The following is a 14291-nucleotide window of genomic DNA, read 5'->3' on the forward strand; positions in this document are numbered from 1 at the left end:
TATGCTCATTACGTATTGTAAAAAACCGCAAAAATTTCAATTCAATTTCTTTAATTAACTTTTTATTTTTTATCATTCATCAGATACAACCAAAATTCATTAAACAAGCAAAATCACGAATAAAATACAATTCTAATTGACAAGCCTTATGCATTATTAATTGAAAGACTGCAAAGATAAAAGATGCAAATTCAGTGCAACTTTGAAATCGTTTTAATTTTGATTTTCATTCATTGAGTATTGTATTTATTTTAGATCATATTGGTAATTAAAGAAGCATTAAAGTGTTGTTAAAATATTAAAATTAATGTATGAAAATATGATAATCGCAAGTTTATTTTATTTTAAAAGCAAATGAATTTATTTATAAATTGAATTGAAATTTTTGCGGTCTTTTACAGTGTGTGATGAGGATAAAATCCCCACCATTCACGCTTCCGTTTCCTTTCTACTTTTGCATCTTACCGTGTGTGTTGTAAGATCAATGTATCTCGTTTAAATTAATCAGTTTATATTTAGTTTTGTTAAATTTAATTGTAATTAGAAGTAATTAAAATGGCCGTTGGAAAGAATAAAGGATTAGCTAAGGGTGGTAAGAAAGGAGCCAAGAAAAAGATTGTTGATCCATTTACCAGGAAAGAATGGTATGATGTTAAAGCACCATCCATGTTTTCGGTTCCACATATCGGCAAGACAATTGTTAATCGGACACAAGGTACCAAAATTGCCAGTGAAGGATTAAAGGGACGAGTGTTTGAATGTTCCCTTGCTGATCTTCAAAATGATGAAGTTGCCTTCCGTAAATTTCGTCTTGTTGCTGAAGAAGTCCAAGGAAAAAACGTACTAACTAATTTCCATGGAATGAATTTAACAACAGGTATGCATTTGTTTCGTCTTGTTTTCTCATCTATTTTGATTGTTTCATGTTATCCACTTGATTCTAATATATCATTTTTTGCTTTCCTATTCAGACAAACTTCGATCAATGGTACGAAAATGGCAAACCCTAATTGAAGCTAGTATCGACGTTAAGACTACTGATGGTTATCTGTTACGAGTTTTCTGTATAGGATTTACCCGTAAACCACCTAATCAAAATAGGAAAACATCATATGCACAACACACTCAAGTACGAGCAATTCGTAAAAAGATGATGGATATAATAACTAAAGAGGTTACTCAATCTGACCTTAAAGATGTTGTTAATAAATTAATTCCTGATTCTATGGCAAAAGATATAGAAAAGAATTGTCATCGTATTTACCCATTACACGATGTTTGTATTCGAAAGGTGAAGGTACTAAAGAGGCCTAAGTTTGATTTAACTAAATTATTAGAGTTGCATGGACATGGCAAAGGAAGCGGTACTGGTGCTGGTGCTACTGCTGGTGGATCAGGAGCTGCTGGTGCAGGTTCTGGAGCTGAACCAATGGCTGTAGATCGTCCTGATGAAAAATATGAACCCCCAGTTTTAAGTTCTGTTTAAACTTAAATTTGTCAATTCGACCTAAAAGATAAATAACAATCTATTGGTTCTACACCTCATGTTTCTGTGTCTTTCATTATCGGTTCTTTAACTTAAAATCATTATCGCTAATTTTATATGAAAATCCGTCTTTATTACATTTTCTTATCATCGATCAGCTAGTGGGAATGTATGCAAAGATCGGTGAAGAGTTTATCATCATAAAATAATTTCATCTTGCAAGCATACTTTGTGTTTGTAGAAAGTAAAATCATAATTTATAGCCTATTTTTCATTCTCTATTAACAATCTTGATGTATTTCAGTGAATTTGATAATTGGCTTATAAAGTTAACAATCGACAATCTATTAATCAGTATTTCTTGAATTGATAAAGAAGTATGACCTTTATCTTTGACTATCTTTCAGATTGCAATTTATCCTATTTCAAGTTCAATCAACTGCTGCCAATTTAACGCGAATTTTCTGCATAGTTAAATTATCCGCTCTGCAGATCATCCATCTACGTTATTTAGCTTTAAATCAATACAATTCAAATATCGGTCACTTCAAAATTTGAAATTAATTTGAAATATTTCGGTGATAAATATGTGAATATTAAGCATGATCAAATGAAGCTTCGATCTCTTCCTTGGACAGTAGTTTGAGTTTTATAAAAAAAAGGCAAAAGTTGACTTATTTGCACTTAGAGCGAACCTTAACGAAACCGGCTGAGCTAATAAAATTTCATCATTTTGGGCATTTTACCTTTTCTAGGCTCACTGCTTTGCAGCTCTTTATCTACGTCTGTCAAACTATTTATCTTCCAGTTCTTTCTTTCTGCTATTTGTTACCTTATTTTTCCTCTTTCCGTTGTACTCACTGTCTGTGTGTTTCAAATCTCTTAGACCTGTATTCTTCACCATCTTAGTTTTTTGACTGTTAATACCTTCATTTCTGGAGGAACCTGAAATAAAGCTTACAATTCAAAATAACAGTAGAATTTGTTGCTAAAAAAGAGAGGGAGGGAGAGAAAGAGAGAAAGAGAAAGACAGAGATAGAGAGAAAGAGAAAGAAAGAGGAAGACAGTAGAAATATTTAATTGAAGCTAATCACAACAAAAAAAACAAAATACATTTTCAACACATAATATAGTGAGAACATACATGTAATATTTTTTTATTCTTGTGTTTGTGTTCATTTGATTTTGGTGTTTTTATTAAAATAAATTAGTCCTTAAAGCTCTCAAATCAAGTAAGGTTGATTTGATCAACATAATTAAAGTGTATTAAACACAGGAACAACAAAAAAGGAAATTCGGTTCTAAAGAAATAAAAAACACATCTTTCAGAAGCCACTCTTTTTTAAGCTCAACTGCATCGTCATTGATACAGTCAACTGTCTCCCTCTTTAACTATCTTCATCATTCTCTCTTTTTTTATCCTCTCCTTGTTATATTTTCTCTCCTGTTTTTGTTTTGTGGTGGTGTAAGTTAAAGGCCAATCATCAAAAGTCTAATCAACCTTCAGTGATGTCAACTCCAGCCAGAAGAAGATTAATGAGAGATTTTAAAAGGTACAGTTGATCTTAATTACCGTTTCTAATAAAAATTCTTAGGTCCTCATCCTTTCCTCACCATAACAATTTTTCATCGATTCATCCTTGACCAAATCAGCAGATGAAATACACAAATTAACCCTCAACCTTGCTATAAGCCCATATCCATACGTATTTTCTACATACTTTATCCTTTTATTATGAAGGACTTTCAATGCCTAGGTAGTCGTGTTTCCCTATCTGATGGGTTTTTTCTCGTTTCAATTTAGCATTTTTTTGATAGGATAACGTAAAAGGTGCCATTCTATTATTTCACAGTTATTCAGTGATAATCATCCATTTTTCTATTTTTTGGCTATGAATGAATCATTTATTGATCACCTCTTATCCTCCAGCAGCAAAAATATCCTTAATAACCTGTCTGTTATTTACTGCTTTCCTATTTACCTGAGTCTCATGATTAAAATTGTAATTATAACCCTCGTTTTCTTATGATCTTTCTCTTGTCAGGCTCCAGGAAGATCCTCCTGCTGGTGTTTCTGGTGCACCCACAGACAATAATATTATGATCTGGAATGCTGTTATATTCGGGTAATGTTTCTCGTTGATTACCTTTTCCAAGATATATCGAGATCATCCGATAAGCGAAGGCAACATCAACAACCTTTTATGTCTGCAACGGACAATGCTTTCTTACAATACATCAGGCCTTCCAACCAATCTTATTCCTATGAGAGTCATTTATTTATTTGAATATTTTCTAACGATTTCTTTTTCAATACATTCTCCAGGCCTCATGACACCCCATTTGAAGATGGAACTTTCAAGCTGACCCTTGAATTCACGGAAGAGTATCCCAATAAGCCACCAACTGTGCGCTTTGTGTCCAAAATGTTTCATCCTAATGGTAGGGATCATTTTATAGCAAATTTGTTGGACCTTTGTTTTTTAATAGTGACCACCATCCATCCACGATTTCTTCAAGCATAAAGCGACTTCCTACACGTTTCTACTCCATCTCCTAATTTTAGTCAAGGCCGCATCTCCAAAGTTCCTACAGTTGTCGCAAATCGTATTAACCATTGGTTGCATCAAATTTTTTCTATCACTGCTGATGCAACCTTTCCTTATTTCAATTCGGAAGTCTGTATAATTAGCCAATCAGTAACAAACCTATTCCTACTTTGTGCTCATCAGATTGCAAGCTTACTAGAAATAGAAATTCCCACTAACGACAGCTTTAGTTACGTCTTTTTGCATTGTGTTGCTACCATGTTTCACTTTCTTTTGCCAATAGCATCTTAAACTATATTGTAATGACGCAGGGATGGCCTTGAAAACCGTTAGTTTAAAATGTCTGAATTTCGGTTGAATTCAAAATTATTGTTCTTTTTTTGAAGAAATTGTGATGGGTTGTGTTTTTACTATCTTGTTGTCATTATTTATTCTGTTTATTTTGTATCTCATCGTCCTTGTATCTGATACTGATTTTTATTTGTTTTTCTTTAATTTTACAGTCTATGCTGATGGAAGTATATGTTTAGATATTCTACAAAATCGATGGTCACCAACTTATGACGTTTCAGCCATTTTGACCTCTATTCAATCGCTCTTAGATGAACCTAATCCTAACTCACCTGCAAACTCATTGGCAGCCCAATTGTATCAAGAGAACCGTAGGGAATATGAGAAAAGAGTAGCGGCCATAGTTGAACAAAGTTGGCTTAATTTCAATGAGGAGGAAGAGAAAGAGTCAAAAAAGGCAAACCCATCGCCATCATCGCCTGATAATTCTTAGGAAATACCATAGAATAAAGCTGCTAGTTTTGAATTATCAAATACAACATAACGATGGAGTGAGGCAAACAAAAAGATAAAATATTAAAAAACACATATAATACATCACACTACGCATACCCTACCAAATTCATACAAAAAACACCGAAAATAAAATGTAAATCAAACAACCCATCAAATCAAGCGTTGATTTGAAAACAAAAAACGAAAAAAACTTACCAAATAAACAGCCAGCAATCATCCAAAACGGAGATTCACCATCTACTCTCATCTTAAAAGCAGCATCAATCGAAGGGAATTATTAATCAACTACCAACCAAACAAAGATTGACTATTTTGTTCTCTCCTTCTTTTCCTTCTCTTCATCTTTCATTTTTTTTCCTTGACCTTACCTTTTCTCTCCTAAACCTTCACCTTCACTTTATTTCATCTAATCTGCTAAACTTTTTTCCTTTCTGTTCTTTGAACTGTTCGAATTGCTTCCCTTCTAATCTCTCCCATATGTTCCTGATCTGCTCAGGTATCTTCTTCCTGCATCATGATCATTTTTTTTTCTTTCATGTAAAAATAACGAAAATGAGAGAAATTCTTAAAAGATTATCATAAAACAAAATCGAATGGAATTAATTTACTTGGTTCCGTTGAGAATGTTAATTGGTCAAACGCAAGTTGCAGTTATATAAATATATGCTAATGTATATCTTGACTACTAATTTGATTTATGAAAATCGTTAATTGCTAGAAATAACTAAGAAAAATGAAAGATTGAAAAGAAGCTGACAAATAGCCTTGGAGATTCATCAATGCATCATTCATCCAGAGAGAAGAGCAAATTATTTAATTTCTATCTGATTTCCTCATTTCTACCACTAGACTGTTTTTTTTAAAAACACATTTATGGATAGATATTGTTTATGAATGCTTAGCTAGTAAACTAGCTTTATGGAGAGATATTTTCATCCAATTACATCGGTCAGATATCGTGAACTTTAAAATATGAACGGAAATAGCTAATTACAATATTAAATCGATATAAACTAGATAAAGTAAAGACCGAGAGATAAACTAAGATTGCAGCTCAAAATAAATAGCATAATATTTATTTTGCGAGACTACAATTGAAGCCCAGGTTATTCGTCATTCTTTTAAAAATAACTTCTTAAATCCATGTCAACTTGATACTTGATAACAATAGTGAATCAATAATCTTTGCTATGTATAAAAGGGGAGGCAATATCTAAAAATATTAATATTTTACGCGTTTAGAAAGACTATATTTTGTGAAAATCAAGTATAAACAATTGAGGATAAATTAGTTTTAAAAGTTCCGATACGTGTAAGCTTTACTGGTAGCGCTTAGCGTAATTTTCAATAAAATTTGTCACCACGTATTTGGTTATAGCAAAGATTTATTTTGGATTTAAATTTTTGATTCAAAGCTGATATTTCTGATAAAACATAAAAATTAAATTATGAGGCTATTTTTAAACCATAATTTTCCCACAATTTCTTTTTTTGGAATTTCCGATTCAAATCCTAATATTTACAGGACTTCCAGATCAACGTGTCGAAGTTGAGGGTGTTTTTTCTGTTAGACAAAAAATGGAGAAGAAAAAAATAAGTTAATAATCTAAATTGCATTTGATTTAAAAAAAGTGGATTACCTTAAGCTCTTTTTCGACTCTGTCTATTTCAGCTCCAAGAAGGTCGACGATGTTTTCACCATGTTTAAGGAAAAATGTTTCAACTTCATCAATGGTTTTTAGCTCTTTCATTTCCTGAAAAAAATGAAAAACAAATGTAATGAAAAAAAGTTATCGCAGAGAGAAATGATTCCAGGTTAATCTGATAGTAAAGTCTTGAATATTTGATTATTCTATAGCTATAACAGATGGCTGTAAATCAGTAGAATTGTAAGTTAAATCGTGAGTCACGAAAATTAGAGTAATTTGCATGAAAGTACCCTGAAGTCAATGTCAAAGGAGGTGCAATGTAATAAAGAGAGTGAAGGCAACTTACTTGAAGTACCACCTCCAAATCAATTGCATCTAAATAGTGTCGAGTGAGTTGTCGGCCATCGATATCTACTTCTGCTTTATAACGAACCATTCCATTGCCCAAATCAGTTGCTTTAACATCATGAATCGCTCGAATCATAACATCATTTTCCATCAATTTGTTTATATCATCTAATTTATAAACGGGAATAGATCGACCAACTAATGCACCACTATTGGTGTAAATAATAAATGAAGCAACTGAAGCAAGCAGTCCACTGACTAGAAGAGACCCAGCAGCATCATAAAGAGGATTCCCAGTATATGCAGTTAAGCCCATCATAGTTGCAGCAATACCAACACCTAAAACAGCAGCGGTATCTTCCAATAGTACAACATTTATGCTTGGATCTTGACTTCTTAGAACTATAAAAATAAAATGATTGATAAGTTAGCAGAATATATCAAATAAATCAATAAAAGTAATATGTGTAATGAAACGAAATTAACTGTATTCTTTCATAGTTGTTCCAGCTCTTTTGGCTCCTTTATAAAGTCCTTTGAGGGCTACCGTAAGAGTTCCTCCTTCAGAAATAAGTGAACCAGCAAGGATAACATATGCCTAAAAATAGCAGCAGCAAAAGCAATATTAATTATGATGATTTGGTGGAAAATAAATACAAAAATACCCAATAGAATGACTGAAAACTCTCTGGGTGAAGTATTCCTTGCATCCCATGATAAAATGAAAGACCGCTACCGACACAAAATATACCAACACCGGAAATTAATGATGCAATATATTGCGCTGAATGATAGCCATATGGATGTTCAGCATTAGGACGTTGAATTGATTTACGTATACCAAAGTAAAGTATCAGCTGATTAATTGTATCAGCTAAGGAATGAATTGCTTCAGCAAAAAGCGAATGTGATCCTGTATGAAACCAAGCCATTGATTTTAACAGAAAATTCATTGAATTTATTACAACTGCTGTCCAAACAACATGTCCACTTTCACGTAAACTAATATCGCGTTCAATTGCTACTGGATCATTAAGTCGACGATAATCCTTAAGAATACGTTTGACATTTAAAATCGATTCTCTAGCATCAGCTTCGATTTGTTTACGTTTTTTTCTTTCCTTTTCAAGAACCTCAAAACTGCCCCAGACTTGTAGAGCTCGAGCTTCAACATCGCGTCTCAAATAAACTGTTATCGGTGGCGTATCATCAAATGGACTTCGACGGATAAATTTCCTCAAATCTTGCAAATCCGATGGTTTCAATAAATAATCATTCATGGCTCTAACTGGTGTTACAAAATTTCGTTCTGTTGTTGCTTGAGTTAGATCCAATTTTTTACGTTCCTTTGATCTATGTACAACTATTGATGAAATAATTCATAGTTAATATCTATGTTAGGAAATTATTTTATGCTATTATAATTAATGATTGTGATTTGATAGTTATCAAATTGACAATACCTTTTATAACTGACTCTTGGGCGAAATTTGTCTTCTCATCTTTGGTTTCCTCTGATGATTCTGATGATTTTTTCTCAGATAATTTTGTTATGTTACTTGCTGAAGATGAAGTTGGTGTATCTGATGAGTTGGGTGAGGATAACTTATCTTTTTTCGATGAATCATCTTTTTTATAATCACTAAAATTACAATATTGAATTTTTTCACATAAAATACAAGGTGAACAGCTGATGATTCTCAGAAACTTTTTATCACACTTTAACCTATTAACATGTCTTACGGCTTTACCAATTAAACTCAATTTATTGGTTAAACATACCGTTGACATAATGACCAAAGGGTCAAATAAATATTTGAAAGGGTTAACAATTCATAAATAAATAAAAATATACATTGAATTCAGAGAAGTACACATAAAATGTAAACCTAAATAGGGAAGGTTACAGTTGTACACAACTTGTTTTTCTTCCTTCAACTGTAACTTTAATAATAACTTGTAGATGGAGCAGCTTAAACCTTTCTCCAGATTTGTCAATAAACAAGCAAACCAAAGAGTAAAACAACAAGAGAGACCACTGCTATGTAGCCATCGATAAGGAGGGAAAGACAGCAGGGCGCGATGGCGCCACTAGTAAATTACAGTCAATCAACGGGAAAATACATGTTTTTGACTGTATTACAGTTGACTCAATGGGTAAATGCATATAGTTGACTGTATTACAGCCTTTATAATGGAAAACCCATAGAGTCAACTGTAATACAGTCAAAAACATGTATTTTCCCGTTGATTGACTGTAATTTACTAGTGGCGCCATCGCGCCCTGCTGTCTTTCCCTACTTATCTCCCTTATCAATGAAATACATTAAGCGAGGCCTCTTGTTATATTACTCTTTGAAGCAAACACAGTTACACAGTAATGGTTAAAGTTCAATCATCATTTAATGCCGATTATTTCGTGATATTGTGTTAGCAGTGATTTCGTAGGAATGTCCTCTCCAGCAGAAAATGAAGTCCTGAAAGATCGGAATGAATAAGATGAGATGATGAGATATTACAATTTTTAAGCCCATCGACTAACTGCAAAAAATCAAAAGAAGAATAATTGTTCAGTTGGAAATCTCAATATTCTTGTTTACCTTGAATCGAATCAAAATGTAGAGATCATTTTTGCTTTTTGAAGCGATAACTATGCTAATTCATCACCTCAAATAGTGTAAACAAACTATTGTACAATAGTTGTTAGCAAACTGGGTCATATTTAAACTAAGGCTTTTATCAATTAATTGATAAAAAATTTACTCCGAGAAGGATTATAATTTTGACGATGACAGAGTTCACGTTTCAGATAAGCCATTATCTGAGAAAGCAAATTGGGATTTACCGTAAAACTTTGGAATAATTTTCATTGAAACAATTGATTTCGCTTTCAACTCTCTTAAACCAACCTTGCGAGCAAATCTTGTGGTAACAAATAAACAACCTTGTTTACATTAATAAAGATTGCAGATTACCTGTTAATCTGTATTAAATTGCTTCAACCATTGCCTAATAATTCCTTCATGATGCCCAGTCAATGTTTCAAGTTTAAACCTAAAAGATAACAAATATAAGAAATTGTTATTTCTAAAAATCATTCAAGTTAACCTGGCAAGATAATACATAATGTATGTAATGGTGAGCATGTAATTTAATTTAGCCATTATGTTAAAAATGTTCATTTCATTTGAGACTCTAAACGATCCCATGTTTTCCATCTTTGAACTGATTGTTGGTTTGATCAAGAATGAAAATAAAATAAATATTAATAAATGATTGAATCAGCTCCTGAGACGATTTGGTAAGTATCTTTAGATGAAAAGCGCAAACCTAGTGAAGAGATGGTTAAGCATCAGGATTGTTATTTGAAATTCAATCGATTAGTTGATGAGATGCTCTATGAAGTAACCAATGTGTTCAAGCTGAAGATGTAAAGAGAGGGAAATGATAAGATGAAGGAGGAGAGTGAAGCGAAAGATTGATAGAAAGGAAAATAGACAGAAAGAAGAAGTCTAACCAAACCTATGAAGAAGTAAATTTGGTCAAATGAAGCTTGTTTCATAATATTTATTTGGTTTTGTGTTGAATGAACGGAAACTCACCCAATCAATCAAACTGTCTACCTTAAATCCATCATCAGTGTCCCAAATAACCATCTTCACAATTCCGCGCCAATCAATCTCCAATTCCTCCCCCTCCTCCACATCCACGACCAATATTATTTCCTCCTCTTCTTCCTCTATTGGTACTGGATCAGGAGGAGTGGGAACATTTCAAACTCGCCTTCCAATCCAACCCTCATCTTCATCTGGCTCATCGACAATTCAGTATCACAATCAACCAAGATTACCAACTGGTGCACATCCACATTCATCAACTGGTGCACATCATCATTTGCAGCATTCCCATTTATATCAACATCATCACTTGCACCATTACGGCCATCAAGCTGGGGGTGTAGGTAGAGGTGCTGGTGGAGGTCCACCTTCAGCATCAACATTGATCCGTTCCCAGCATCCTCATCAATTAATTTCAAGTGTCTCGGCACCCATAAACAGTCAGGTTAAACGAATTGGAATTGTTGGTGGACCAGCGAATCTTGGTGTTCTTGGTGGAGGTGGAGGTGGACCTGTGGCCAGTATTGGAAGAATGTATTTGCTTGTTTCCAGTTATGAGAGTCGAACGGATGGTCCAACATATGTAACAACTCGAGATGCCAATATAATTCAAAAGTTGAGAGCTTTAAGGATTATTGATGAACCTCTCAAGTTTACCAATTTCAATTATTACAATTATAAATTTGAATATCCAGATATCTGTGTTCTTGACTGGTTTCAACTTTTAGGATATCGAGTTCAAACCATGGCCATGACTTATGATCCTGATGTTGCTTGTATTAAACACATCTGGACTATGTATGTGTAATTTAACAATCAACTTGATCCAAGTTTATATCAAAGTGAAAACCGAGAAAAAAGATTTTAATTGACCATTTCATTTGAATGTAAATTTTGATCGCCTTTTCGGGTACACACAATCTTTGTATTAAATCAATTCATAAACTTTCTAATCTAACATCCAAATCCATTATTTACATTAATACAAGTAACAATTTATCAATAATAGGGACGAAAAATGGGAAATCTTGAATACAATTAAAATTTAAAGCTTAAAAATAAACATTTACTGTCAGAACATCAATCATATGTTAGCTTATCAACCAATGCCTCTCACACCAATCCATCTTATCATAATATTAATGTATTATTCACTGATTAATCAGAGGCTTATGTTCAGGGCGTAAAGCACTCTCTGAGTAGTATTTTCATGCTGTTTGTGTATAAAATTCACAATCTGTGATGAAAATTGGCGATTTAATTTGTTAGGTTTAATCAGAACTTTGAAATTTCTTAGATTGTAAAAAATAAAATTGAATATTGAATCTTGAAAATTAAAAATTAAAATTCTGGTAGCAATGCAACATGAAATTGTAAGTCATTGACTCAAAGTGTTTCATTTCAGGTGTAAAGCAAGAATGGTTAATTCGTTTGGCTAAATTTTAGTAAATTATTTTTACGAGCGCATAATTATTTTATTATCAAAAGCTTTCATAAATTTGATCAATTTTCGGTTGATCAGTATTGTTCTTACCTTGGTACATTTAAATTGACAAATACATGTATATGATTAGTGTGTAACTCATCTTCAATTGTATTAATTATCATTGAATTTTGTTATGTATCAAATTGTGTAAGCTCTTGTATTGGAAAGTCTTAATAGGATAATAAATATAGTGAAGATTCTTTTACCACAATCAACTTGATCTAGTTAGCTCTGTCATTGGATTCAATTTTGACTATCTTCAAATTGTGTAAACAATTGATTTTATCATTCAATAGCAATTTAATTTTCAGCTGACATTACGAATGGGAAACTGAGTATTTTTTATCCACATTTTTCAATCTTTTACTGTCCTCGAATTTATCATGAAAATTTTAACAATCAAAATTGTAGATTGGATCGCATTAAAGTTATTAAGTCCCATAAATACATTGAATTCATTGATGGAACAGCTTTTCATAATTTGAAGGGAATCTGACCGACAAGATCAATATTTGATCTTGCACATTATTACAATTAAAGAAGGATTGATAAACATAGATGACGAGGAAAGGGGAACAGTCAGAGTCACGGTGGACAATTGCTCCAAAGTAATGATGAGAAGTTAATAAAAAAGGATGATTAGGGAGGAAAAGTGAAAGCTAAATGATTTAGGACAAGATTTAAAGAGTATGGGAATATTAGTAATGAGATGTATAGGAAAAATCATCAGACATATAAGTGTAAAGATTGATGAGAGTGGGCTAATTGGTAGAGAAAAGGACAGAATAGAAAAATCTGTGTTATTGGTGAGCATATTGATTATGAAATGGCTTTCTGTGTATGCATGACCAAGCATTAGTCAAGTCTTCGGGGCAAAGGTTGGGATCCATAAGTAGCTCGACGAGCGGCATAAGATGAGTAGTAGGGCTGATGGGAGTACCTAGAAGTAGGATTACTCATTGGTGGCATTCCACCGTGAGAAATTTTACTCATCTGATTACCAGGGCCATAAGGGCTGAAATGATTGTTTACAGAAAATCTGTTAGAGCTCATCTCACTTTTTGGCACAGCGTTACTGACATGCAGAGAAACTCCTTTCACAATGTGATCACCACAGATATTCTGAGAAACTTCCGACTCATACGTAACAAAAGCAAAAGCCCGGAATGGTCTTGGAATAAACACATCAGTTATATCACCAAACTTGGAGAAATATTCACGCAAATCTTCAGTTGTAATGTCCTCAGTCAAACGCCCAACAAAAATCTTGCGATCATACTCTGTACTGTAAGCATCACCCTTCGACAACGGAATACGCACATCACACCAACGTCCACCGATATTGTGACGTTTCTGAATAACCTGCTTCTGGGTATCATAGTCACCAAATCTAATAAAGCCAAATCCTTTGGAAAGACCAGTCTCAGGATCTTTTTTAACCTGAGCCATTAAAAGCTCACCAAATTGCTCAAAATACTCTCTCAACTCAGTTTCAGTTGTCTTCCACGGCAAACCAAGCACAATCAGATCAGTACATTTGGTAGGCTTTTTCCTCACACTTGACTCTTCATCAGATACATCATCACTCTTTCTTTTGTTATCACCTAGGAAAGAAAGGAAAGGAGAATAGAGCAAAATGATAACCAACAGTTCTCTATGGGAAACCGGCAGAAAAGGGGGGAAGGCTACCTTTAGGAAACACAACATAGTATACTGAAATCTTTGACCATCCCTTATCTGGAGCTTGAAATTTATTTTCAACCAAACTCACAGCTCTCATCGTCCCAGTCTCCTCATTACGATATCTCAACCCGGAGGCACCGGGAAATTGAGAAGTTAGAGTTGTCAACAGCATGGTTCCATCTTCTTGAATAGGTAATTCAATAGGCTCAGAAGTTTCATTCTCACAAACCTGAACATAGCATGCCATTTTGTTTAAATTAAGTTTTACTTGCGTCAGTAGAACAGTCAATCAAAATAATACACACAAAAAATTAGATGTCGACAAAATTAAATTAAATAAATTATCAAAAATGGCCAAAGAAATGGTTGATAGTGAATGTCAGTTTAAACAATATCCACAATTTTATTGAGCACTGGTTTGTTTTACACTTAGGGTGGGAGAGACTTGCTACAGACTCAGTATGCTGTGAACTACAGCATTTAGTATCTGAATACAGATATTTGGGAGGGGATTGTGGAGGGGAAAATGTATTTGTGGTATTTTGAGGAAAGAGCGGTTTATTTGTTTTAATCAAATTTTCTTATTTCTTTGGTAAGTGATGTTTTGGTCAATTATTGCGTGTATGCATGATATTTCTTCCAGTATATCTTGATCATGTTTTGTAT

General features: G+C 33.4%; 4 protein-coding genes across 4 annotated transcripts; 2 read left to right on the forward strand and 2 right to left on the reverse strand.

Annotated features, from left to right (window-relative positions):
- The first annotated feature begins 482 nt into the window (after window positions 1-482).
- LOC107369390 (small ribosomal subunit protein eS1) lies at window positions 483-1545 on the forward strand. Its single transcript, XM_015937343.3, has 2 exons — window positions 483-877; window positions 972-1545. The coding sequence occupies exons 1-2, from the start codon at window positions 556-558 to the stop codon at window positions 1484-1486; spliced, it is 837 nt and encodes a 278-aa protein (XP_015792829.2). The 5' UTR covers window positions 483-555; the 3' UTR covers window positions 1487-1545.
- Window positions 1546-2899: 1354 nt separating this feature from the next.
- On the forward strand, window positions 2900-5516 carry Ubc6 (ubiquitin conjugating enzyme 6). Its single transcript, XM_015936675.3, has 4 exons — window positions 2900-3039; window positions 3532-3612; window positions 3813-3928; window positions 4539-5516. Exons 1-4 carry the CDS (start codon window positions 2996-2998, stop codon window positions 4817-4819), a joined length of 522 nt encoding a protein of 173 aa, XP_015792161.1. The 5' UTR covers window positions 2900-2995; the 3' UTR covers window positions 4820-5516.
- Window positions 5517-6209: 693 nt separating this feature from the next.
- Window positions 6210-8725, reverse strand: ZnT49B (solute carrier family 30 member 9). The gene is made up of 6 exons (XM_015934068.3): window positions 8303-8725; window positions 7505-8202; window positions 7326-7437; window positions 6838-7241; window positions 6483-6596; window positions 6210-6406 (listed from the first exon to the last, which is right to left on the reverse strand). The coding sequence occupies exons 1-6, from the start codon at window positions 8628-8630 to the stop codon at window positions 6362-6364; spliced, it is 1701 nt and encodes a 566-aa protein (XP_015789554.2). The 5' UTR covers window positions 8631-8725; the 3' UTR covers window positions 6210-6361.
- Window positions 8726-12206: 3481 nt separating this feature from the next.
- Window positions 12207-14011, reverse strand: LOC107363402 (TAR DNA-binding protein 43). The gene is made up of 2 exons (XM_015930656.3): window positions 13632-14011; window positions 12207-13546 (listed from the first exon to the last, which is right to left on the reverse strand). Exons 1-2 carry the CDS (start codon window positions 13870-13872, stop codon window positions 12798-12800), a joined length of 990 nt encoding a protein of 329 aa, XP_015786142.1. The 5' UTR covers window positions 13873-14011; the 3' UTR covers window positions 12207-12797.
- Window positions 14012-14291: the final 280 nt, after the last annotated feature.

Source organism: Tetranychus urticae, chromosome 1 (genome assembly GCF_039701765.1).
Source record: "Tetranychus urticae isolate SD_2017Ah chromosome 1, NJAU_TeUrti_SD_1.0, whole genome shotgun sequence".
NCBI lineage: Eukaryota > Metazoa > Arthropoda > Arachnida > Trombidiformes > Tetranychidae > Tetranychus > Tetranychus urticae.

What these genes read in the sequence shown, in the direction of transcription:
- LOC107363402 (XM_015930656.3), bottom strand. Translation starts at nt 13,872, where the DNA reads ATGGCATGCTATGTTCAGGTTTGTGAGAATGAAACTTCTGAGCCTATT. An exon ending in CTATGTTGTGTTTCCTAAAG is followed by an intron (nt 13,547 to 13,631) that starts GTAGCCTTCCCC and finishes TTTCTTTCCTAG; the next exon opens with GTGATAACAAAAGAAAGAGT.
- Ubc6 (XM_015936675.3), top strand. Translation starts at nt 2,996, where the DNA reads ATGTCAACTCCAGCCAGAAGAAGATTAATGAGAGATTTTAAAAG. An exon ending in TGGAATGCTGTTATATTCGG is followed by an intron (nt 3,613 to 3,812) that starts GTAATGTTTCTC and finishes TACATTCTCCAG; the next exon opens with GCCTCATGACACCCCATTTG. An exon ending in CAAAATGTTTCATCCTAATG is followed by an intron (nt 3,929 to 4,538) that starts GTAGGGATCATT and finishes TTAATTTTACAG; the next exon opens with TCTATGCTGATGGAAGTATA.
- LOC107369390 (XM_015937343.3), top strand. Translation starts at nt 556, where the DNA reads ATGGCCGTTGGAAAGAATAAAGGATTAGCTAAGGGTGGTAAGAAAGGA. An exon ending in TGGAATGAATTTAACAACAG is followed by an intron (nt 878 to 971) that starts GTATGCATTTGT and finishes TTTCCTATTCAG; the next exon opens with ACAAACTTCGATCAATGGTA.
- ZnT49B (XM_015934068.3), bottom strand. Translation starts at nt 8,630, where the DNA reads ATGTCAACGGTATGTTTAACCAATAAATTGAGTTTAATTGGTAAAGCC. An exon ending in ATTTGGAGGTGGTACTTCAA is followed by an intron (nt 6,597 to 6,837) that starts GTAAGTTGCCTT and finishes CATTTTTTTCAG; the next exon opens with GAAATGAAAGAGCTAAAAAC. An exon ending in GAGTCGAAAAAGAGCTTAAG is followed by an intron (nt 6,407 to 6,482) that starts GTAATCCACTTT and finishes TTTGTCTAACAG; the next exon opens with AAAAAACACCCTCAACTTCG.